Source organism: Mesocricetus auratus, unplaced genomic scaffold (assembly GCF_017639785.1).
Source record: "Mesocricetus auratus isolate SY011 unplaced genomic scaffold, BCM_Maur_2.0 Super-Scaffold_100038, whole genome shotgun sequence".
NCBI lineage: Eukaryota > Metazoa > Chordata > Mammalia > Rodentia > Cricetidae > Mesocricetus > Mesocricetus auratus.
Genome location: NW_024429216.1, coordinates 6772996 through 6794123, shown reverse-complemented (window position 1 = coordinate 6794123; position 21128 = coordinate 6772996). Strand labels below are relative to the sequence as shown.

General features: G+C 54.4%; 3 protein-coding genes across 5 annotated transcripts; 2 read left to right on the top strand and 1 right to left on the bottom strand.

Moving 5' to 3' along the window:
- Positions 1 to 3: 3 nt before the first annotated feature.
- Positions 4 to 10543, top strand: Sars2 (seryl-tRNA synthetase 2, mitochondrial). Of its 3 annotated transcripts, XM_040734377.1 has the most exons (17): positions 314 to 617; positions 1293 to 1510; positions 2265 to 2360; positions 3388 to 3417; positions 4306 to 4446; positions 4525 to 4579; positions 4902 to 4965; positions 5225 to 5330; positions 6255 to 6302; positions 6470 to 6578; positions 6780 to 6825; positions 6907 to 6994; positions 7080 to 7189; positions 8273 to 8366; positions 8457 to 8549; positions 8660 to 8725; positions 9308 to 10543. In XM_040734377.1, exons 1-17 carry the CDS (start codon positions 563 to 565, stop codon positions 9449 to 9451), a joined length of 1563 nt encoding a protein of 520 aa, XP_040590311.1. In that variant the 5' UTR covers positions 314 to 562; the 3' UTR covers positions 9452 to 10543. The 3 variants fall into 3 exon arrangements, with proteins under 3 accessions (XP_040590312.1, XP_040590311.1, XP_040590310.1); XM_040734378.1 differs by lacking the exons at positions 314 to 617; positions 1293 to 1510 and adding an exon at positions 4 to 273; XM_040734376.1 differs by lacking the exon at positions 314 to 617 and having other exon boundaries at positions 786 to 1510.
- A 679-nt stretch (positions 10544 to 11222) lies between these two features.
- On the top strand, positions 11223 to 14853 carry Ccer2 (coiled-coil glutamate rich protein 2). Its single transcript, XM_040734382.1, has 4 exons — positions 11223 to 12520; positions 12663 to 12750; positions 13067 to 13569; positions 14562 to 14853. Exons 2-4 carry the CDS (start codon positions 12690 to 12692, stop codon positions 14685 to 14687), a joined length of 690 nt encoding a protein of 229 aa, XP_040590316.1. The 5' UTR covers positions 11223 to 12520; positions 12663 to 12689; the 3' UTR covers positions 14688 to 14853.
- Positions 14854 to 14923: 70 nt separating this feature from the next.
- Positions 14924 to 21081, bottom strand: Nfkbib (NFKB inhibitor beta). Its single transcript, XM_005086205.4, has 6 exons — positions 20671 to 21081; positions 17432 to 17537; positions 17013 to 17346; positions 15973 to 16061; positions 15625 to 15891; positions 14924 to 15083 (listed from the first exon to the last, which is right to left on the bottom strand). The coding sequence occupies exons 1-6, from the start codon at positions 20955 to 20957 to the stop codon at positions 14982 to 14984; spliced, it is 1185 nt and encodes a 394-aa protein (XP_005086262.2). The 5' UTR covers positions 20958 to 21081; the 3' UTR covers positions 14924 to 14981.
- Between the last annotated feature and the right edge of the window lie 47 nt (positions 21082 to 21128).

The following is a 21128-nucleotide window of genomic DNA, read 5'->3' as shown; positions in this document are numbered from 1 at the left end:
AAGATGGCCGCGTCCGTGGCGCGGTGCCTGTGGCCTTTTCTGGCTCGCCAGGGGCTCCGGCCGGGGGGACGCTGCTGCGTGCGCAGCCGGCACCCGAGGAGAGGGGTCGCCACGGAGAAACGAGCTCGGAACCTCCTGTACGAGCATGCTCGGGAGGGCTACAGCGAGCTCCCGTACTTGGACATGGAGTCGGTGTGCGCGTGCCCGGAGGCAACCGCGCGCGCTCTGGAGCTCCGCAAGGGGGAGCTGCGGCCGGACGACCTGCCCGCGATCGTGAGTGCGCCTGCGCCGGCGGCTGGGGGAGCGAGCTGGCGGCGTGGCTTTCCCGAACGGGGTTTGCCCGCTGCGTGCCAGCAGAGGGAGGAAATGCAGGAAATCTGGGTTCCTTCCCGAGCTAGGCAGCGTCTTGTGCGTGACGCCCGCTTGTGTGCCTCTGGCCCGCTGAGAACGAAGGCCCCACTGGACGTCCTGGATGCCTTCTTGTGGCCTGCGCGCCCTTTTGCGTGTATTTCGTTAATTGGACACTTGGCATCCACGCTCTACTCCTGGAGCTTAAGTACCGATGTCTTCTGTGCTCAGACTTCATGCCAGGCTGGCCCTAAGGCCGCAGAGAAAAAGTGAGGAGTGAAGTACGAGTCAGATGGGGGAGGGACTCTTGGAGACATCTCTGCACCCTGCTCTAATAGCAAACTGATCTATAGGCGTGAATGAATAAATAATACCCGACGGACAGATATTTAAGCAACACTTATGATCCAGATGTTGAGACTAGGTGCGAATAATAAAGTCTTTAGTGTTTCCGTAATGCAACCTTATAGGGAGCTAGAATGTCCGTAGTGAGTTCTGAATGTAATGGATCAGTCAGGTCTTCCTAACTCCAACTTGAGCCTTTCTGTATTAGTTATGTCTCTGTTGCTGTGCTAAGACACCACGACCAAACCAACTTAGGGAAGATGTTTATTTGGGGTGGGCAGGGACAGAGTGGCAGCCGGTGGCAGGGCAGTGAACTGAGAGCTCATGTCTTTAACCACCAGCGTGAGACAGAGCGACCTAGATGGAGGGCAAGGTTTTAAGCTCTCAAAGCCCACCTCCAGCCTGTAAGGACACTTGCTGCCAAGCTTGACAACCTGAGTTCAATTCCCAGGTGGTAGGAAAAAAACAACTCTTGAGAGTATTGTCTTCTGACCTCCATACAGGCACAAACACAAGAGATTAATGTAAATGTTTAGTGATGATGGTGATGATAATAAAAGAATCTGTTTGTGCATGGTGGTTCTCACTTTTAACCCCAGTACTCTGGAGGAGGCAGAGGCAGGCAGATCTGTCTGAGTCTGAGGCCAGCCTGGTCTACATAGCAAGTTCCAGGCTAGCCAGGGATACTCATGGAGACCTTGTGTTTGAAGAAGAAAAAGAACCAGGGGAGATGGCTCGGCAGGTAAAAGTACTTAACCGTCAAGCCGGCAGCCTGGGATCCACATGTGGAAGGAGAGAGCCAACTCCTATAAGTAAGGTATCTTCTGACTTCCATGCCATGGCCACGCACAAGATAAATAAGGAAGAGAAAAGAGGGGGCTGGAGAGATGGCTCAGAGGTTAAGAGCACAGACTGCTCTTCCAGAGGTCCTGAGTTCAATTCCCAGCAACCACATGGTGGCTCACAACCATCTGTAATGAGATCTGGCACCCTCTTCTGGCGTACAGACATAAATGGAGGCAGAATGTTATATTCATAATAAATAAATAAATCTTTAAAAAAAAGAAAGAGCCGGGTGGTGGTGGCGCACGCCTTTAATCCCAGCACTCGGGAGGCAGAGGCAGGCGGATCTCTGTGAGTTCGAGGCCAGCCTGGTCTACAAAGCGAGTTCCAGGACAGCCTCCAAAACAATACGGAGAGACCCTGTCTCAAAAAAAAAAAAGAGAAAAGAAAGTTTAGTCACCTATAAAGAGGTGACTTAGCCAGGTGTGCTGGTGCCTCTATAATTCCACCACTCAGAGAAGGGCAGGGTGATTACAAGTTCAAGGCCACTCTGGGCTGTGTTTCAAAGGAGAAGAAGAGTCACCCAGCCATGCTTGTCCCTCGGTTGGCTTTGGTCACACCGGCTGAAGAATGAGCTGGGAAATGCACTGGTCCCGGGCAGCTGGGCCTCTGGGTGTTTTAGCACTGATGGGAGGAGACGCTGAGCCTCACCTGCTGCCATTCAAGCGGCCACAGAGGAGGCTCCAGAGCAGTGGCCGTCGCACCCCCTCACTCGGGTCCTCCCACAGATCTCCACGTGGCAGGAGTTGAGGCAGCTGCGGGAGCAGATCCGGAGCCTGGAGGCAGAGAAGGAGGCTGTGACCCAGGCCGTGCAGGCCCTGCTGGTGAGCATCGGGAAGGGGAGGATGGGGGGCGGGGCTGCGTGGGCCAAGGCCGACTGGTGGTAAGCATACCTCTGGCTGGGAGTCACAGGGAATCGTGTAGAGAGTCTTCATGTAACAAAGCAAGCCGCCTAGGCCTACCGCTCCTGAATTAGCTCTCCTCAGCACCCCCAACCAGATTCTTTCCCTCTGTGTGCCCAACTTCAATGCAGACATCGGACCCCATCCCAGTTCCAAGTTGGCTACCATTGCCACAGAGACAAAAAGCAAGCTTTTCTGCCTCAAGGTCTTTTCCAGGAGCAAAGAGGCCATTCCCTAAGTAGAATCCCCTCTTGTTGCCAGGACTGAGACACCCACCCTCACAACAATCATCACGACAGTCCCAAACGAGCAACAGTTCCAGGCCTGACTGTCCTACATGATTCCTCAAAAAGTCATGCAAACAGCAACGAACACCTGAGCACCTGAGGCGGAGGTGTGGCCCAGCCGGTCTTGCAGAGGACCTGAGTTTGGTTCTTAGCACCCACGCCAGAGGGCTCACAACCACCTGTAACTCCTGACGCCTTCTTCTGGCCTCCAAGAGCACCCCACGCATGTAACATACTCGCAGACACACGCTCATAAATACAAATTAAAATAATGGAAAAGAATAGGGCCAGGAATATAGCTGAGCGGTAGAATGTTGTCTACCCTGGGCCAAGCCCTAGATTTAAGCCCAGATGCACAAAGAACTAGCTATGTGGAATGAAGAGGTAAGCTCATGTCAGAGCCTCGTCTAACCCCACAGAGCCTAGGAGGAGGAAGCAGTTAATCTCACAGCAGTGGGTGTCATTACTGTTGTGTTATGTTGCCACCTCATGGCTTTACAGGTAGAGAAACTGAGGCAGAGTGGTGGAGGGACCCAGCGAGTCATTGACAGAGTGGGAGATTCAGATGCCTCGGCCATGTTTGAACTTTGACCTCTCCTGCCTCTGCTCTGAACCCCCAAGTTTATTACCTAATCACGTTCCCGTTTGCTCTTCTCCACCAGGTAAACCAAGACAACGACCAAGTGCAGAAGGTAGGCTCTGACGTCCATGCCGTGACCTCCAGGGCAGGGAGGGTTCCATACCCTGACGTCCACGCCGTGACTGAGAGGGCAGGGAGGGTTCCGGGTTGGTCAGTTCTTCCACCGTCATGACCATCTAATTCAGACAGGATTAGGAGGAAAGATAAAAAGAACAACCCCTGTTGTGCTGGAGAGGTGGCTCTGTGGTTAAGAGCACTGGCTGCTCTTCCAGAGGCCCTGAGCTCAATTCCCAGCACCCACACGGTGGCTCACAGCCATCTGTAATAGGATCTGATGCCCTCTTCTTGCCTGCAGAGCACTCATAACAAAATCAAACAAAGAAGCTGGCGGTGGTGGCACACGCCTTTCATCCCAGCACTCGGGAGGCAGAGGCAGGTGGATCTCTGTGAGTTCGAGGCCAGCCTGGTCTACAAGAGCTAGTTCCAGGACAGCCTCCAAAGCCACAAAGAAACCCTGCCTCAAAAATCAAAAAAAAAAAAAAAAAAAAAAAAAAAGACAGTAGACACTAAAAACAAAAGCAGCCTGTCACTTTGTAAAATCAAACTGGCTTCAGGCACAGCTGAGCTCCGTTACTAGGTTTATTCTGAGCTTTCTTCCTTTCTGTCAGAGCCACACACATCGTCCTGATAGTTCCCTCTAGAACCCTCAGGCTGATCGAGGGTAGCTCAGCTTGGCTCCTGTCTTCTCACAGCCAAACGAGAAAGTCCCGGTGGGCCAGGTCCGAGCCTTGTCTGCGTGAACTTGTCAATTGAGCAGAGACTCAGATTGCTGGGTGGAAAGAGGGTGGCAAGTGTCTATTTGGTGTCCTCTCAGGATGAGTCAGGCTGGTGGAGGTTATCCCTGACCCTCCCCAAGGCTGACCCTCTCTGCCATGTCCAGGACCCTCAATATCAGGATCTGCGGGCCCGCGGCCGGGAAATCCGGAAACAGCTCACACCATTGTACCCCAGAGAGACCCAGCTGGAGGAGCAGTTTTACCTGCAGGCACTGAGGTTGCCCAACCAAACCCACCCAGACACGGTAAAGGCCATTCCAGCTGCCAGGGACCCCGGGCATCCGCGCTCCCGCTTTCCCTCTGACACGCTCCTCTTCCTGCAGCCTGCTGGGGACGAGAGCCAGGCTAGAGTGCTCCGTGTAGTGGGCGACAAGCCAGGTGAGTCGCACCCCAGGGCCCAAATCCTTCACTGGGTAGCCCACCCTGGCATGGGCACAGCATGGTTAACTTGGTCCTCACCCTCTGAGGCTTTTCTCCCAGATCCTGTGTGTCTTTCTGTCTGATCTCTCCTCTCTCTCTCATCTCTCCTTTTCCTTCTGTTTCTTTCTCTCCTCCTCCCTCTCATCTCCCCTTTCTCCATTTTCTCACCGTCCCTCCCTCCCTTCCCCCATGACCCACTCTCCCCTCCTTGCTCTCTAATCCCCCTCTCTCCAATTCACCTCTCTTCTTTCTTACCACATTGCTTTTTATATACACCCAGTATTCTCCTTCCGACCCCGAGGCCACCTGGAAATTGGCGAGAAACTGGACATTATCCGGCAGAAGTGAGCCCCCACCCCCCACTCCCTGAGTCTCACCCCCTCTTACCCCGTCACCCCACCCTAGCAGCTGGCAGCTAGCTCTGTCCTGAAGCCTTAGGCTACAGGGTGGAATGCCATGGCTGCACCTGCCCAAGATGAATATTTGATGTCAGGCCCGCTTAGCATCTGGGCCTCTGCCTCCTGGGTACTGGAGTCCTCTCCCCACCCACCCTGGCCCACAGGCACTGTTGGTTTGTCTGCCTGTCTGTCTGTCTGTCTCTAGGCGCCTGTCTCACGTGTCTGGACACCGGTCCTATTACCTGCGTGGGGCTGGGGCCCTCTTACAGCACGGCCTGGTCAACTTTACCCTCGGCAAGCTTCTCAGCAGGGTATGGCCTACCTGAGGACTGCCTGGACAGGGTGTCGTTGGCACCAAGCTTCGAGGGATTAGTATGGTCAAGGGGGCTAGGAATGTAGCTCAGCTAACCGGTAGAGCACTTGCCCGCCATGTAGAAGACCCTGGGTTCCATTCCCTGGAACACACACACACACACACACACACACACACACACACACACACACACACACAGATGGTACCATACTTTATCCAGCACTGGGGAAGCTGAGACAGGAGGGTCAAAGCTTCAAGACCGATGTGGGCAACATAGTGAAACTCTGTCTTAGAAAACACCACGAATGCAGTGAGCCGCAGTTCTCACATTGGTGTGTGTTATCAACACGTTAGTTTCTAAGCCATCAGTGCTAGGTGGGTGGGCCGTGGCCTGGAGCCTGGGCCTGTAAACACGCCCCTTCCTTCTGCTGCATAGTTAGGGGCACTTGGGCAGCGCAGTGTCCTCTGTGGCAAGGAGTCCACGGGCTGACAGCAGAGTTGCTGGCCATCACAGGCTTTCGGGTTTTCTTTCTTCCTTTTCTTCTGAGACAGGGTCTCACTATTCAGCCTTAGCTGGTGACCAGGAGCTCCATGTATAGACCAGTATGACCTCAAACTCAGAGATCTTCCTATCTCTGCCTCCTTCTAAGTTTTGGGATTAAAGGTTTTCTGAGGGCATTAGGGAGCCATGGGTGGCTTCTAGCAGGGAAGGGACGTATTAGATTGAGACTTTTCAGTAGCATCCCCAGCTGTCCTCTGTATGAACTGCAAGGAAAGCTGGGTGATTGCAGCAGGAGAGTCCCAATAACAGGGTCCCAGGGCTCAGGCCTCACCTCCGTCCTCCGTGAGGTGGACTATGAGATGCAGTCACGGTCTCCTCAGGTCTTAGGTTTATGTCTCTCTTACCCTCTCCTCTCCCCAGGGCTTCACCCCCATGACGGTTCCAGACCTTCTGCGAGGAGCTGTGTTTGTGAGTGAGGCCTGAGTGACAGGCCCTCTCTCCCTGAGCTGGGTCATGGAAGTCACCCATAATTTCAGGGAGGGGGGAAATTCCAGATGCTTCTAGAGGAATGGCTGGGGTCATGACCCCCAAACAGGGGAGGCCAGGGTCACCTGACCCCTGCAACCTTCCCCTAGGAAGGCTGTGGAATGACACCAAACGCCAGCCCATCCCAAATTTACAATATTGACCCCTCCCGCTTCAAAGATCTCAACCTGGCTGGCACAGCAGAGGTGGGATTGGCAGGTGAGCGTCTGTCTGGGTGGTAGGGGGACAGCTTCCTACAGGGGACAGGTCACAGCCCTGGCGCTAACACATACAGTTGTGTGGGTTGTTGACTACTCAAAACAGAGACTCTGACATGGGATTCTACTCTAAATCCCACTATGACTTCCTATGGGATATGGCAACCCTGGCTAACCCCATCCTGCTTCTTTCTCCTCCCAGGATACTTCATGGACCACTCCGTAGCTGCCAGAGACCTGCCAGTCAGGTGACGCTCAGCTTCCTGAATCCTAGGTCTTGTGGTAATATCTCCTGCCCTCCCTGACCCAACCTCACATGCTCCTGCTAGGATGGTCTGCGCCAGCACCTGCTACCGGGCCGAGACAGACACCGGGAAGGAGCCTCGGGGGCTGTACCGAGTTCATCACTTCACCAAAGTGAGTGGTACAGACCTCGCCGACCATGCACAGGTCACCGCCACTGCCCAGGACCTCCTGACCCGGTGTCCCTGCCCTGTCCCAGGTTGAGATGTTCGGGGTGACAGCCCCTGGGCTGGAGCAGAGCTCACAGCTGCTGGATGAGTTCCTGTCCCTGCAGATGGAGATCTTGACTGAGCTGGGCCTGCACTTCCGGTGCGGAGACGGGTGGGGCTGGCGGGGGTTGAGGAGGGAAGTGGGGTGGACTTGGCTCTCCTGTCACATGCTCCTTTGCCTCCTTTCCCCTGGGTGAGGCCCCTGCATGGTGGCATCTCTGTCTGCACCGTCTTGCTTTATAGGAGGTCCCCTATCCCTAGAGTGAGGTCCAGGGTGAGGCAGGGGTGCGAAAAGGGAGCACCAGGTATCGTAAGGCCCACTCAACCTGGACACAGCTTTCCAGAAGAAGGCCACCTCTTCCCCCAGATGACTCACTGTAAAAAGAAAACTGAGAGTATGCATCCCGGTGGGGCACACCTGTAATCTCCCACTTAAGAGGCTGCGGCAGGATTTCTATGAGTTCAAAACCAGCCTGAACTATGGAGTTCCGGCCTGTCTCAAAATAACTAAGTGAATAAAACCAAAAAGGCCTGATGTAGTGGCTCGTACTTATAATCCAAGCACTTGGGAGACTGAGGCAGGAGGACTGCTGTGAGTTTGAGGCCAGCCTGGACTACATGAGACTCTATTTCAAAGGAAACAGAGACAAAGCTCAGAAAAGTACCTACTGTGCAAACGAGAACCCCAGTTCTGGTCCCCAGCACCCATCTAACAGCTGGGGGTGATGGTACGCGTCTGTAACCCTAGTGCTGGAGAGTCAGGGGCAGGTGGATCCCTGGAGCTCGCCGTGTGGCCTAGAGATGCATACCTACAGTCCCAGCACCTGTGATCAGAATCCTGTCCAAGGCCATTGTCAGCTACAGAGTGAATTCTAGGCCAGTCTGAGCTACATGAGACCCTGCCTCCAAAAACCATACAAAAAGAAAAAGCCATTAGAACTCCCATACTGGGGATGCTGTTGTAGACTTTAAGAATGGTTGAGTGAGTGGCCCACAAACTGCTGTGTGGCTGTCCGTCCTTCCCACCCCGGCCCCCCTGGGTACCACCTCCCCAGCGCCTGGTTCTCTTCCCCTGTGTCCTCCCTTTCTTTTCCTCCTTTTTGGCCTCCACTTCCTCCTCCTTTTCCACTGACCATCCTTCACGCTTGCCCAATAAATTTTACCCTGTTTCTGTTGGCCTCAGGGTGCTGGACATGCCCACCCAGGAACTGGGCCTTCCTGCTTATCGCAAGTTCGACATTGAGGCCTGGATGCCTGGCCGAGGCCGATACGGAGAGGTGAAAGCCCTGGCCTAGTGGGGAACGTGTGGTAAGACACTGGAGGATGGGCCTGTCCCCCAGAACAGCCTCTCAACCCCCCTGTTCCAGGTCACCAGCGCCTCCAACTGCACAGACTTCCAGAGCCGCCGTCTGTATATCATGTGTGAGGCGGAGGCTGGGGAGCTGCAGTTCGCACACACGGTGAGGCCCACACTGCGTCTCCACCTTCCCATCCTCTGCAGCATCTCCCACCCCACCCCCCAGGGCCAGGACAAAGTCAGAGCCTGGTCCTGAGCACACCCTTCTCCCAGGTGAATGCCACGGCCTGTGCTGTTCCCCGAGTCCTCATTGCTCTTCTGGAGAGCAACCAGCAAAAGGTGAGAGATCTCCCAAGCCTGCAATCTCGGGTTTGACAGGAGGACTGCAGGTTCAAGGCCTGCCTGGGAATCTTTACTATCTCAAGTTTAAAAGTAAAAAAAAAAAAAGGCTGGGGGTGTGGCTCAGTGGTAGAGCTCCTGCCTAGAATCCCCCAGTGAGGGCCTGGGGGCGTGGCTCAGTGGTAGAGCCCCTGCCTAGAATCCCCCAGTGAGGGCCTGGGGGCGTGGCTCAGTGGTAGAGCTCCTGCCTAGAATCCCCCAGTGAGGGCCTGGGGGCGTGGCTCAGTGGTAGAGCTCCTGCCTAGAATCCCCCAGTGAGGGCCTGGGGGCGTGGCTCAGTGGTAGAGCTCCTGCCTAGAATCCCCCAGTGAGGGCCTGGGGGTGTGGCTCAGTGGTAGAGCCCCTGCCTAGAATCCCCCAGTGAGGGCCTGGGGGCGTGGCTCAGTGGTTAAGAGTTACCCAGCATGGGGGAGATCCTGGGTTCACCTGGCAGTACTGAGAAGCCTGAGTTTGGGACTTCCACCAGCAGCTGAGGGGAAAGTTGGAGGAAGGGTAGCCTCCTGATAACTGCTCTGTCCCCAGGGTGGTTCCGTCCTTGTGCCTGCTGTCCTCCAGCCCTACGTAGGCACTGACCGGATCACAGCCCCCACCCATGTGCCTCTCCAGTACATCGGCCCCAACCAGCCCCAGAAGCCCAGACTCCCTGGCCAGCCCACTGCCGGCTGACAGCTGACAGCTGTCAGCTCTAGAGGCCCCAGGCACTTAGAGCCTCTGCCCTGGAGCTGGCCCTGGTCTTTGTACTTGTCACCTCCCCTCCTGAACTCCTGGGTCTGTATCTCTTTCTTCCCGGCTACTGAATTATTGTCAGTGGCCCCTACTGTCGCTGGCTGTCAGCCAGAAGCGTGTCCCGGCCTGTGATATGAAGGGCACCTGAGAAGAGCCCCAGAACCCCATCCAATTTCACAATAAATGGTCACAAGACCAGTCTCCTGGGTCTGAGAGAGACGTGCTAGGTGGCTGCTTCCCAGCGGCATCGTTCAGGCACCTGTGGCAGCCCACAGGGCTCCAGCTGGGTGGCCTAAGGTCCCAGGGGAACCTAAAGGATGCCAAGGCCTCTCTTTCTGTGGGACAAGAAGGCCGTCATCCTCTGATGCCTCAAACTGAGCCATCTTTATCCTTATCCTTTGGCCAGTGGTCCCCAGCTCTCTATTTCCCATCCCAGAGCCGATCCCCAGACACCTTTGCACCTCACCCCTGCACAGGCTCTCCAAGCCCTTTGCCTACCCTAGCTCCTCCCCTGGTGATCTCCCTCAGTGCCTTAGGCAGCTCCAGCCAATCCTCGGGCTAGCCTCGGCGTTTTCCCACCACTCCAGTGGGTTAGCAAACCTGAGGCTTCACCTTCGAATGTTCCAGGGTCTGCCAGCTGCCCTCTTCCTCCTTCCTCGGCCCTCTTCGGCAATTGGCCACTTATCTTCCACCTGGCTAGTCACAGAAGACTTCCTTGTCTCTGCTCCCTGTGAGCATCCGAGTTGGGTGTGGCCCCGACTGTTCAGGGTGCTCTGGTGGCTCCAGCAGAGTAAAGGGCAGGAGTTGCCATGACTTCCTCCTCTGCCAGACTCACTGCTGACCTTTTCTACATGTATCTGCAAATGTGGACCGTCCGGTTTCTCAAACGTCCGCTCCAGCAGGGCTGGGACACTGGCCGGTTTACTCACTGATGTAGACCCAGGTCTACGGAGAAGAGTTGGCGTACAGTGTCTAGTGGAAGTTACTAGGGGAATCAGGTCCTGTCTCAAAAAATAAATTACTGGAGTCTGGTATGGTGGCATACATCTGTGGGGGGAGGGGGGCTGAGGCAGGAAAATCAAGAATTAAAGGTTTGCCAGGTGTGGTAGTGCAGACCTTTAGTTTTGGTACCTGGGAAGTAGAGGCAGGTGGATGGCTCTGAATCTGAGGCTAACCTGGTCTACATACCAAGTTCCAGGCCAACCAGAGCTACACGGTGAGACCCTGGCTTAAAGTGAACTGAGCCAGGTGGTGGCACAAACCTTTAATCAGGTGAGTCTCTGATTTGGAAGCCAGCATGGTCTACCGAGTGAGGTCCAGGACAGCCAGGGGTGTTACACAGAGAGATTCTGTCTTGGGAAAAAAGCTCGAGATGTCTCAGCAGTTAAGAGCACTCACCTGCTGCCTTTTCAGAGGACTCAAGTTCAGCTCCCAGTGCTGCATCTGGTAGCTCACAACAGCTTGTAACTCCAACTCCAGCTGCTTTGATGCCCTCCTCTGGACTCCACGACCGCTTGCAGTCACATGAGTACACACCCATGGCCACACACATGACAATCTAAAATTAAGGAGTTTCCAGCTAGTGCAGTCTCTCTAGCAAGACCCTGTCTCAGAAAAGCAAAACTAGCCGGGCATTGGTGGCACACACCTTTAATCCCAGCACTTGGGAGGTGGAGGTAGGCAGATCTCCGTGAGTTCGAGGCCAGCCTGGTCTACAGATCAAGTTCCAGGACAGCCTCCAAAGCAATACAGAGAAACCCTGTCTCAGAAAAAAAAAAGAAAAGAAAAGCAAAACTAGCTTACTGGATATTATTTATTTGTGCTGGTTCACACTTGGAACACCAGCACTTTGGAAGCTAAGGCGGGAGGATTGCCACAAATTTGAGGTCAGCCTGGGCTACATAGCAAGACCCTGCCTTCCCAAAACGAAAGAAAGAAAAGCAAGGGGAAAAGTTAAGGCTTTCTGTGAAAAGTACTATGCTAATCAACGACCTGAGCTCTGATCCTTGGAACCCAATAAGAGCCATGAGCTCTTGTAACCCAAGCACTAAATGGACAGTCAGTCGGATCCCAGGGGCTTCCTGGTCAACTGGTTTATCTAAAAAGTCTAGCTCCAGGTTCAATGAGAGACCCTGCCTCAAAAACTCAAGTGAAGAGCAACAGAGGAAGACAGCAGCCTCCACAGGTACACACGCGCACACGCGTGCGCGCGCACACACAGAGTACTGGGGTGGCATGCAGCCTTGTGAAGTTCCCAGTGCAGGGCACTGCCCAAGCACTCCTCATAGTTCACCCTCACCCAAAAGCTCTGGAGTGGGCTGTCACCAAAACTTTACAAACCATAAGAAAGCTTAAGCAATTGTCCCAGCACTGCCCAGCTAGTGGATGATGGACATGGACTTGGCCAGAAGGAGTTTGTACCACAGAGGAGATAGATTTAGAGGATCCACTTCCCAGATGAGAGTTGCTCAGTTCCCACGTGAGTCTCTGGAGACAGCTTTCTCCCAACCCCACCCCGTGCTCCTGGGCCAGAAGCCCGGAGGGGTGCATGCTTGAGTGTTGGTTCCCATGAATAATTGAGGGTCCTGCAGCGCCCCACAGCTGTCCCCACTCTCTGAGCCGGGGAGGGGTGACGTCATCTCCCCTGCCGGGCCCCTGCACCCGGGTTATAAGGCTGGGGCTATCCACTCAGTGGAGAGGTCCCTGTACGGACTCCCCACCATGCTGCGCCGTGCACACACCTCCGTGGCGCTGCTGCCCCTGCTGCTGGCCCTGCTGCTGGGGGCTGGTGAGTCCGGAGTCCGCAGGGCGATTAGGTGACAGGCAGTAGACCAGGGGTCGGGCTATAGACAGGCAGCTGAACTTACAGATTGGGGACAGCACACCTGGCAGGTGCCAGGCTGGTGGGCTGGGCTTCCGGGGGAGTTGGGATCAGTACCACGGACAGTGCCTGCTTCTTCCTCTGCAGTCTCCCCGGCTCCCCTGGCGCCCAGACCCTCCAAGGAGGAGGTGAGAGAGAAGCCCTTCTTTGCCCTCTCCACCCCGTTGGGTCCCTCTACCCAACCCTTCCCAGGACCCCCACCTCTTGGTTCTTTAGTCCTCGGTTTTCCCACTCCCTTGCTCTTGACCTCCCTCTGACTTTTCCTCTCAGCTAACCCGCTGCCTAGCAGAAGTCGTCATGGAGGTGCTGACCCTGGGCCAGGCCCAGAGGGGCCCCTGCACAGCTCTGCTCCACAGAGGTAGGGATGCCTTGGTTCCCCTCAGACTCCAACATCCTCTCTACCCTTGCACTGGCCCACAGCGCACGGTGGGAGAGTTAGTTCTCCGGCCTGGGTTAGTGTAGTACTCCTCACACCCCACACACTCCACCTGAACGTGCCTGGCTCCTGTCAAGCCCCCTGCAGCATAGGGACTGGGGCAGAGAGCATGCACAGCCCGTGACACCCCCTCCCAGTGCCAAGCAGTTCCCTTCATGAGCTGGGGCGGACCCAGGACTCTTCGGGACCTCCATTTCTCAGTTGGATGCACAAAGAGCACCCGATCTTTCCCTGCCAGAGATATTTGAGAGAGAGCCCCATGGCTGTGTGTCCCTTGAGGAGAAGAGGTTGCTGGGTGGGGACTTCACCAAGCAGGAGGCTGGAAAGGTGAGGGACGAGGAAGAGGAGGAGGAAGAAGAGAGGACCCACAAGTCTGAGGCACGGGAACAGGCCATCCGCACACAGCTCCACAGCCAGCTCCGCCAGGAGGAGGAGGAGGGGGAGGAGGAGGAGAGCCATCCAGCGAAGACCTTCGAGCGCATGTGGGAGCAGCATCTAGAGGGTGCCAGGGGCCCCCAGAAGCGGGTGGCCGAGAAGGCCAGCAATGAGGAGACAGCCCAGTTCCGGGCAGAGGAGAAGGGCGTGCAGCTGCTGGGCGGAGGCCGCCATCTGTGGCAGGATGCTGAGATGGTCGGGGGAGACAGGCATCAAGAGTCTTCTCACCATCGTCACCACCTGGAGCAGGCAGACACCAAGACCAAGCAGGAGGAAGAGGCAGAGGAGGTGACGGCTTCACAGCAGGTGAGTGGAGGGGCCACTCCAAGGCCACCCAAGGGGGTCTCTCCCAACACCTCCTAGTGAAACCACCATGAAATGAAACCACCATGAAATGAAACCACCATGAAATGAAACCACCATGAAATGGGTCAGAGGGAACAAGCATGCACCAGGATTAGGTAGCAACGCCCAAACAAGGACAGTAACCAGGGAGACACCACTAATTACCACTGATTACCCAGAAGCATCAGCACCAGCCACCACTGCCAGTCTGTACCAAGTCAGTCGGCTCCCACTGAAGCCAGCAGCCACTCTCCCGGTTCACTAGGCTGGTGACAGATACCATTGGCTAAGTCATGTAAAGTTAAGTATGTCCCACAAGCCAGCAAGGAGCCCAGCGACCTGAGTTCAATCCCATATGGCAGATGGAGAGGTCTGACTCCCACAGGGTGTCCTCTGACCTCTCCGCATATGCCGTGATACATATATGCAAATACACACCCACAATAAACAAGCATAAACTTTTTTTAAAAATTATGGGCTGCGAGATAATTTAATTCCCAGGGTCCATGTGGTGACTCCATTTAAGGGGACCCTCTCCTGGCCTGCAGGGGCACCAGGCAGATATGTGACATACAGACATAGATGCAAACAAAAACTCAAAGTTTCCTTTTAAATGAATTAAATATAACCTCTGTTGGGAGCAATCAAAATGGCCGTCACATCACAGATGCATCACACAGGGCGGATGTAGGTCCTAGGTAAAGTGTATGCCTAGCATGCTCGGGCCCTGGGTTCAATTCTAAGCACTACATAAACCAGTTGTGATGACACACATCTGTAATCCCAGCACTCAGGAAATGTGGACTTCCATGCTGGCTAGGTGGGCAAAAAAGGCAGTAGCCATCGCCGACCATGACAGACAGCTAGGGGGGGTTCAAGCCAGCAGTGTATGAAGTAGCAGGTTGGAGTCACAGTGGCCACAGAGTGGCGACCATGTTTCTGACCTCCCCCAGGAAGACGATGTGGAGCGGCTGGAGCGCATGAAGGAGCAGCTGAAGGAGGCCAGCGCCATGCTGGGGGAGGCCCTTGGGAGGGAGGGCGGAGCCCACTCCAAGCTCTCCCTTTCCCATACCCCCTAAGGCTCAGGACTGCTGACCTGAGCTCCCCTTCCATCCGCCAGGAACTGGGAAGCAAGAGTGTGCCTGAGAACCAAGCCCGAGAGTCGTCTGAATGGGGCAGGGGCTGAGTTCAGCCGACTCGGGACCCCGCCCCCGCCCTCCACCCCTGAATAAAGTGCAAAGCAAACCCCGTGGCTCAGCTCCCAGCTCTGGAGGAATGGGTCCTGAAATGAGCAGAAAGGCACCATCAGTGTAGCTCTGGCTTCAGGTCTAAACTTTATTAAACTGGAAACTATATTAATATTAGAACTTAAGTCAGGCGGGGCTGGAGTCATCAGGAAGAGGTTTGGGTGCCGGGGACGGAGGTGGCCGGTTTTGGCTCCTGCCACTGTGGACCACAATGTCATCATATTCATCCTGGGGACAGAGAGGGATAACACAGGGTCAGGTGGCAGCCACCTTGCCCACTGCCCAGGGCACAGCACTTCATGGGGTGTCACTGCGACGCCTGTGTCCCCTTGCCCCCATTACCATTCTCACTCTCAATGCACTGTTGGGTTCTTTGGTAATGTCCCCTCACCGCCGCCTGAGGTCTTTCTCTACCCTCAGGGTTCTGACCACTCTGACCAAGGTCACCTCCCTACAGCCCAAGTTCTGCATCTCCTGCTCCCAAAGTCACCTCCCATGCTGAGACCCTCCCTACCTGTGTTCCAACCACCTCAGGAGGAAGTCTAACTTGGCCTCAGACTCCCAGACATCCACCTGCCTCTGCCTCCTGAATACTGAGATTCAAGGCTAATGGCGTGCGCCACCATGACAGATGGTCTTAGCTCTTCAGCCACCACAGCCACCCTGGCCCAAGTCTATAAGTTTCCCCACATCTCATGTCCAAGTCCCTGACAGCATCCACCAAGATTTGCCCTGGCCCCTCCCGTTGGGACGCCCGCTCCTGACTCACGCCCTCATCTCTGCTGTCGCTGTCACTGTCACTGCTGCTGCTGCAGGGGCTAAGCTTATCATCCTCATCCTCAGGTTCAGCGGCTCCGTGTGCCCGGAGGAGGTGGGCAAGGATGGGGTTGGGCCGGAGCAGGGCGCTGCCCAGTGGGGTGCGGCCCCCATACATGCGGGCAGTAGGGTCAGCGCCAGCCTTCAGAAGGAGCTCCAGTACACTAGCTGTCTGCGCTTCCACCGCCAGGTGCAGAGGGGTCCGGCCACATGTGGGCTCCTGTGGGACACGCCAGATCAGTGAGGGAGTCGGAACAGGGGACAGCGCCTTCACCCACACTGGCCCACCATAGTGACTCACCGCTTTATTGAGGTCAGCTCCAGCATCCCTGAGCAGCCGGACCATCTCTGCATCTTTGTGGATGACAGCCACATGGAGTGGGGTGTGGCCTGGGGACAGAGCAACCGGTGTCAGATAAGCTAGGGAGCCTCAGCCCTGCCACACCCTAGAGAAAGGCCATCTTAGCTAAAGATGCCACATTTGGGGGCTGGCTCCTGAATTCCAGAACCAAGTCTTTGGTCTTCCTTCACAAAGAACAGGGAATGCCAGCCCCAGCATCATAAATAAAACAAACAAGGACAATAACAATAGAAGTCACACAAAGGGCCTGGGACACTGCCTACCAGATGACCTTAGTTCTTTTCCCATGAGGCCTGACTGAGGAGGGTAAGCTCCGCACCATCTGCCCAAGGCTGGGAGCGAGAGATGGGTCCTCCTACCCTGGACAGGCTGGGCTTATACTTGGGAACAGTTCTGGAACAAAGGCACCTTGCAGACGGGTAGCCTAGGCTCTACCACTGTCCCCTGGCATTTCTGGACCTGTGGGTGGCAGGTCTGGGCTACAAGTGGTTTGATGACAAGGTCTGGAGAAGAGAAGCCCTGTCTGTCCAATTCTTCACACTCCCGAGACTGAGTGGAGGTCCTCAGTCCCAATGCTGGATTCCTGGGACCTAGGGATGCTTTTGCTTTCGGGTTCTTTATGAAACAGGGCTCACTATGCAGCACAGCCCGAACCTGATCTCACGTTTCTGCTCCTGGGTTTTGTCACCCTGAGATGGGTGTTTGTCTGAGACGGGGTCTCCTGAACCTAGACTGACGTCAAACTAGAAAGCACCAAGGATAACTCTGAGCTCCTGACCCTCTTGCTTCCGCGTCCCAAGGGCACCGCCATGCCCAGTTTACGCTGGGGATCGAACCCAGGGCTCGACACATGCCGGATAAGCATCCATAGCCTGAGCTACATCCGAAGCCAGCGGCTAGGTTTCAAGTAGGGTGAGAGGAGCAGGTGGTTTGTTTCCCTGGCTCTAGCCAGAGGCTCTCGTCCTGCCCGGGCCCCTCACCCTCATAGTTTTCAGCTTCGAGCTGCAGCTTCCAGTCTTCATCACTTGGCTCCTCTTCCATCTCTGGGCTGGGTTGGGGGTTCACAGCATCAAGGGTATGGCCGGTGTCTGGGGAACTGTCCTGGCTCTCAGTGAGGTAGGTATCGGAGACATCCCTTGGGCGTCTGGGGCGGGGCTGGAGCAGCGCGCATGCGCACGTGTGTGCCCTCACCCGGCAAGCCAAGTGCAGAGCGGTGTGGCCCCCTCTCTCAGCCACCAACACTCCAGCTCCGGCTGCATACAACTTCTCTACCGTGGATGCCTCCCCCAGGATGGCCGCTAGGTGCAGGGCTGTCTACAGACACAGAGGGGAAGGGTTAGGGCCACACACACACAACCCTGGACCCGGCTGCCTACAGGCCCATTCCCCGGGGGCTCACTTGGCCTAGGTCATTCTGCAGATCCAGGTACTCAGTGCCGGCAGAGAAACCCAAGAGGAAGTCCAGGAAGGGCTCATGCTGATGGATCACCGCCAAGTGCAGGGCCCTGGGGGCAGAGGCAGAGGTCAATAAACACAGAGCGTCTACTGTGTGCTGCAAACTGTGGCCACAATTGGAAACACTTCAGTGTCCCGGAGAGCTAGGGACAGCAGTGAATACAGCAACTTTCTGTGTCTGCTGCTGGGCGTTCTGAGATAGGAGAAGGGTCTTCATAAATTCCCCAGGCTGATCCTGAGTTCAAGTTTCTGACAAGCTTGTGAAAGATGGCCCAGCTGCCAACTTTGTTTTCTCAGTGTTTATTAAAGAATTTAGCCAGCTGTAGTAGCTCAAATTCCAGCACCCGGGGAAGGTGAGGCAGGAGGATTGTGCTTCAGGCCAGACTGGGTTACACAGTGAGTTCTAGACCAGCAGGATCAAATACTAAATAGTGAAATTCTGTCACCAGAAAACAACAACAAACAGGCGTGGTGGCACACGTGAGAGGTAGAGGCTGCAGGATCTGTGAATTCCAGGCTAGTCTGTCTGCATGGAAAATTCCAGGTCAGCTAGGGCTACATTGTGAAACCTTGTCTCAAATGAAAACAAGTGAAGAGCAACTGAGGAAGACAGTGAACACCAATCAATGGCCTCCAAACTCATGCACGCGCGCGCGCGCGCGCACACACACACATATATACACACACACACACACACATACATAAACACACACAGACACACACACAAACACACACATACACACACACATATACACACAGACACACACACAGACACACATACATAAACACACACAGACACACACAGACACACACACAGACACACACATACACACACACAGACACACACACAGACACACACAGACACACATACATAAACACACACAGACACACACAGACACACACACAGACACACACATACACACACACAGACACACACACACAGACACACACAGACACACATACATAAACACACACACACACACACATATATACACACACAGACACACACACACAAACACACACATATACACACAGACACACACACATATACACACAGACACACACACAGACACACACATATACACACAGACACACAGACACACACACACAAACACACACACACAAACACACACATATACACACAGACACAGACACACACACATAAACACACACATAAACACACATACACACACAGACACACGCACATACACACACACACACAGACATACACACACAGACAGACACACACACACAGACAGACACACACACACTCAGACACACACACTCAGACACACACACTCAGACACAGACACACAAGACACTCACACTCAGACACACACACACTCAGAGACAGACATATAGACACACACACACTCAGATACAGAGAGACAGACACACACAGACAAACACAGACACATAAACACAGACACACATACATACACAGACACACACACATACACACATACACACACAGACATACACACTCAGACGCAGACACACAGACACACACACTCAGACACAGACACACACACATACTCAGACACAAACACACACACAAACACACACAATGGAACAGACCTTCAAATTACATGAAGCAGCCAGGTGTTCATAGTACGAGCCTTTAATCCCAATACTCAGGAGGCAGAGGCAGAGTTCGAGGCCAACCTGGTCTACAGAGAGAGTTTCAGGACAGAGAAACCCTGTCGCTAAAAACAAAAACAAAAACAAAAACAAAAAAAGCTGAGGCTGTCGGGCCAGCTGACCTCACCTATGCGTTGAGCGCTGGCCTAGTGAAAGACTCTCAAAAGGAAACAGCCCAAGGTTACCTCCCGACTACACACACACGCTGGGACAATGATGCACAGGTGGGAAGTCAGAGCAAGAGGACGAGAAACTCAGGGGTACCCTCAGCTACACAGCAAGCTCAAGGTCATCATGAGACTGCCCCCCCAAAAAAGGAAGAAAATCACAAAACTCAAGTCCAAAGCAATCAGAATAAATTAATAAAGGAACAAGGACCAGTTCACATAGAAAGTGAAAACTAAGAAAATTAAGGAAACTACACCTGGTTCTTTAAAATTGCTTATTATGTTCCCCTCATGGGTCAGGCACTGACTCATTGGACAAACGCAAAAATCACAAAGGACAAAAAGTCCCAGGTACAACCCCTTACATAGCCTTTCACCACAGCTGACCCTTCTCCCCCGTTTAGCTACCTATAAAAACTTCCCACTTTTTAAAATTATTTTTCAATCTCCCTCTCCTTTTCCTCTTTTTCTTTTCTTTTCTTTTTTTTTTTTTTTTTTTGTTGTTGTTGTTTCGACTTGTTTTTTGAGACAGGGTTTCTCTGTGTATCTTTGACTGTCCTGGAACTCGCTCTGTAAGCCAGGCTGGCCTTGAACTCACAGAGATCCGCCTGCCTCTGCCTCCCGGGTGCTGGAATTAAAGGCATGCGCCACCAACGCCTGGCTCTTTCCTCTTTTTTGATACCGGATCCTCCCAGGCGGTTCTCAAACTAGAGATACTCTTACCTCAACCCCTTGCGTGCTGAGATTACAAATGTGCAACATCATACTCAGCCCAACTGAATACAGGTGGTCGTTAGAGAGAACCGTTTGGAAATGAGATTCTTAATTTTACGTAGCTCTGGCTGGCTGGGAACCCACTTTGTAAATCAGGTGGCTTCAAACTCACAGAGATCCGCCTGCCTCTGCCTCCGCGGAGCTGGGATTAAAGGCGTGCGCCACCACGGCCCCGGCAACACCTCAATTTCTTAATTGCAAATCAGTGCTGGAAGTGTCAGAGTCAGAGACTCAGGGCCAAAGACTAATTTGGGGAATCAAAATCTGGCTTATACAAGAGTAGCTAGAGATCCAAAACCACATTTGGAAGCAAGAGGTCAGAAGGCGTGGGTTGGACAGGCTCAGACCCGGTATGGGGATCAGTGAGTAGGATGCGGATTCCAGGAGCACAGATTTACAGTTCCAAGAAAGGTGGACACTTGACTGCGGGTGAAATCGGTCTAGTCCTTCTCACAACTTAGTATTTGGGAGTTGCGGGTCAGGAAGTCTAGCATCGGAAGTCAGAGTTAGGAACCAGAAGATAATAAGCCACGGAACCATAAGCCAGTGCAGACTTGGGTAGGATCCTACGGCTCCGTTTGGTAATTTAAGGTTTACTCACGTGTCCCCATCCTCAGTGACGTAGCCAAAGACCAGGGGCGCCCACGACAACTCCGGGCCCAGCTCGGCGCCCAGCCCCGGTCCTCCGGGAGCCGCCGCGTCGGGACCTAGAGAGCCTAAGCCGCTGTCGTACCATTCATCGGCGTCCGCAGTTTTTCCCAGGCACGCGACCCCGGCCATGGCCCAGCCACCTCGGGTGGCCCCCTGTGGTCGCCCGCCTGACGCTGGGCTCCGCCGTGAGCTCCAGCGCTTCCGCCCTGCGGGGAATTCCCCAACACGCCCCCTCATCTACCCAATAAAACTGGGCTAAATAGCTACACTCCGCCCCTGTGCATCACCGGAACCAATCAGAATAACGAGGTGTCCGCCGGCCCGCTGAGTTTCCCCACTTTTTCCAGACGCCCTTTATCAATATGGCTTCAGGCACCGGGCCTTTTGGGATTTGTAGTTCTGTGCCAT

Coding starts and splice junctions, on each gene's coding strand:
- Sars2 (XM_040734376.1), top strand. CDS start 1,232: ATGATGGTGATGATAATAAAAGAATCTGTTTGTGCATGGTGGTTCTCA. Junction 1,511..2,264: donor AGCCAACTCCTATAAGTAAG/GTATCTTCTGAC, acceptor GTCCTCCCACAG/ATCTCCACGTGGCAGGAGTT. Junction 6,826..6,906: donor GCCAGAGACCTGCCAGTCAG/GTGACGCTCAGC, acceptor TGCTCCTGCTAG/GATGGTCTGCGCCAGCACCT.
- Ccer2 (XM_040734382.1), top strand. CDS start 12,690: ATGGAGGTGCTGACCCTGGGCCAGGCCCAGAGGGGCCCCTGCACAGCT. Junction 12,751..13,066: donor CACAGCTCTGCTCCACAGAG/GTAGGGATGCCT, acceptor TTTCCCTGCCAG/AGATATTTGAGAGAGAGCCC. Junction 13,570..14,561: donor AGGTGACGGCTTCACAGCAG/GTGAGTGGAGGG, acceptor GACCTCCCCCAG/GAAGACGATGTGGAGCGGCT.
- Nfkbib (XM_005086205.4), bottom strand. CDS start 20,957: ATGAGGGGGCGTGTTGGGGAATTCCCCGCAGGGCGGAAGCGCTGGAGC. Junction 17,347..17,431: donor TGCAGAATGACCTAGGCCAA/GTGAGCCCCCGG, acceptor CTGTGTCTGTAG/ACAGCCCTGCACCTAGCGGC. Junction 15,084..15,624: donor GCGACAGCAGAGATGAGGGC/GTGAGTCAGGAG, acceptor CTCTGTCCCCAG/GATGAATATGATGACATTGT.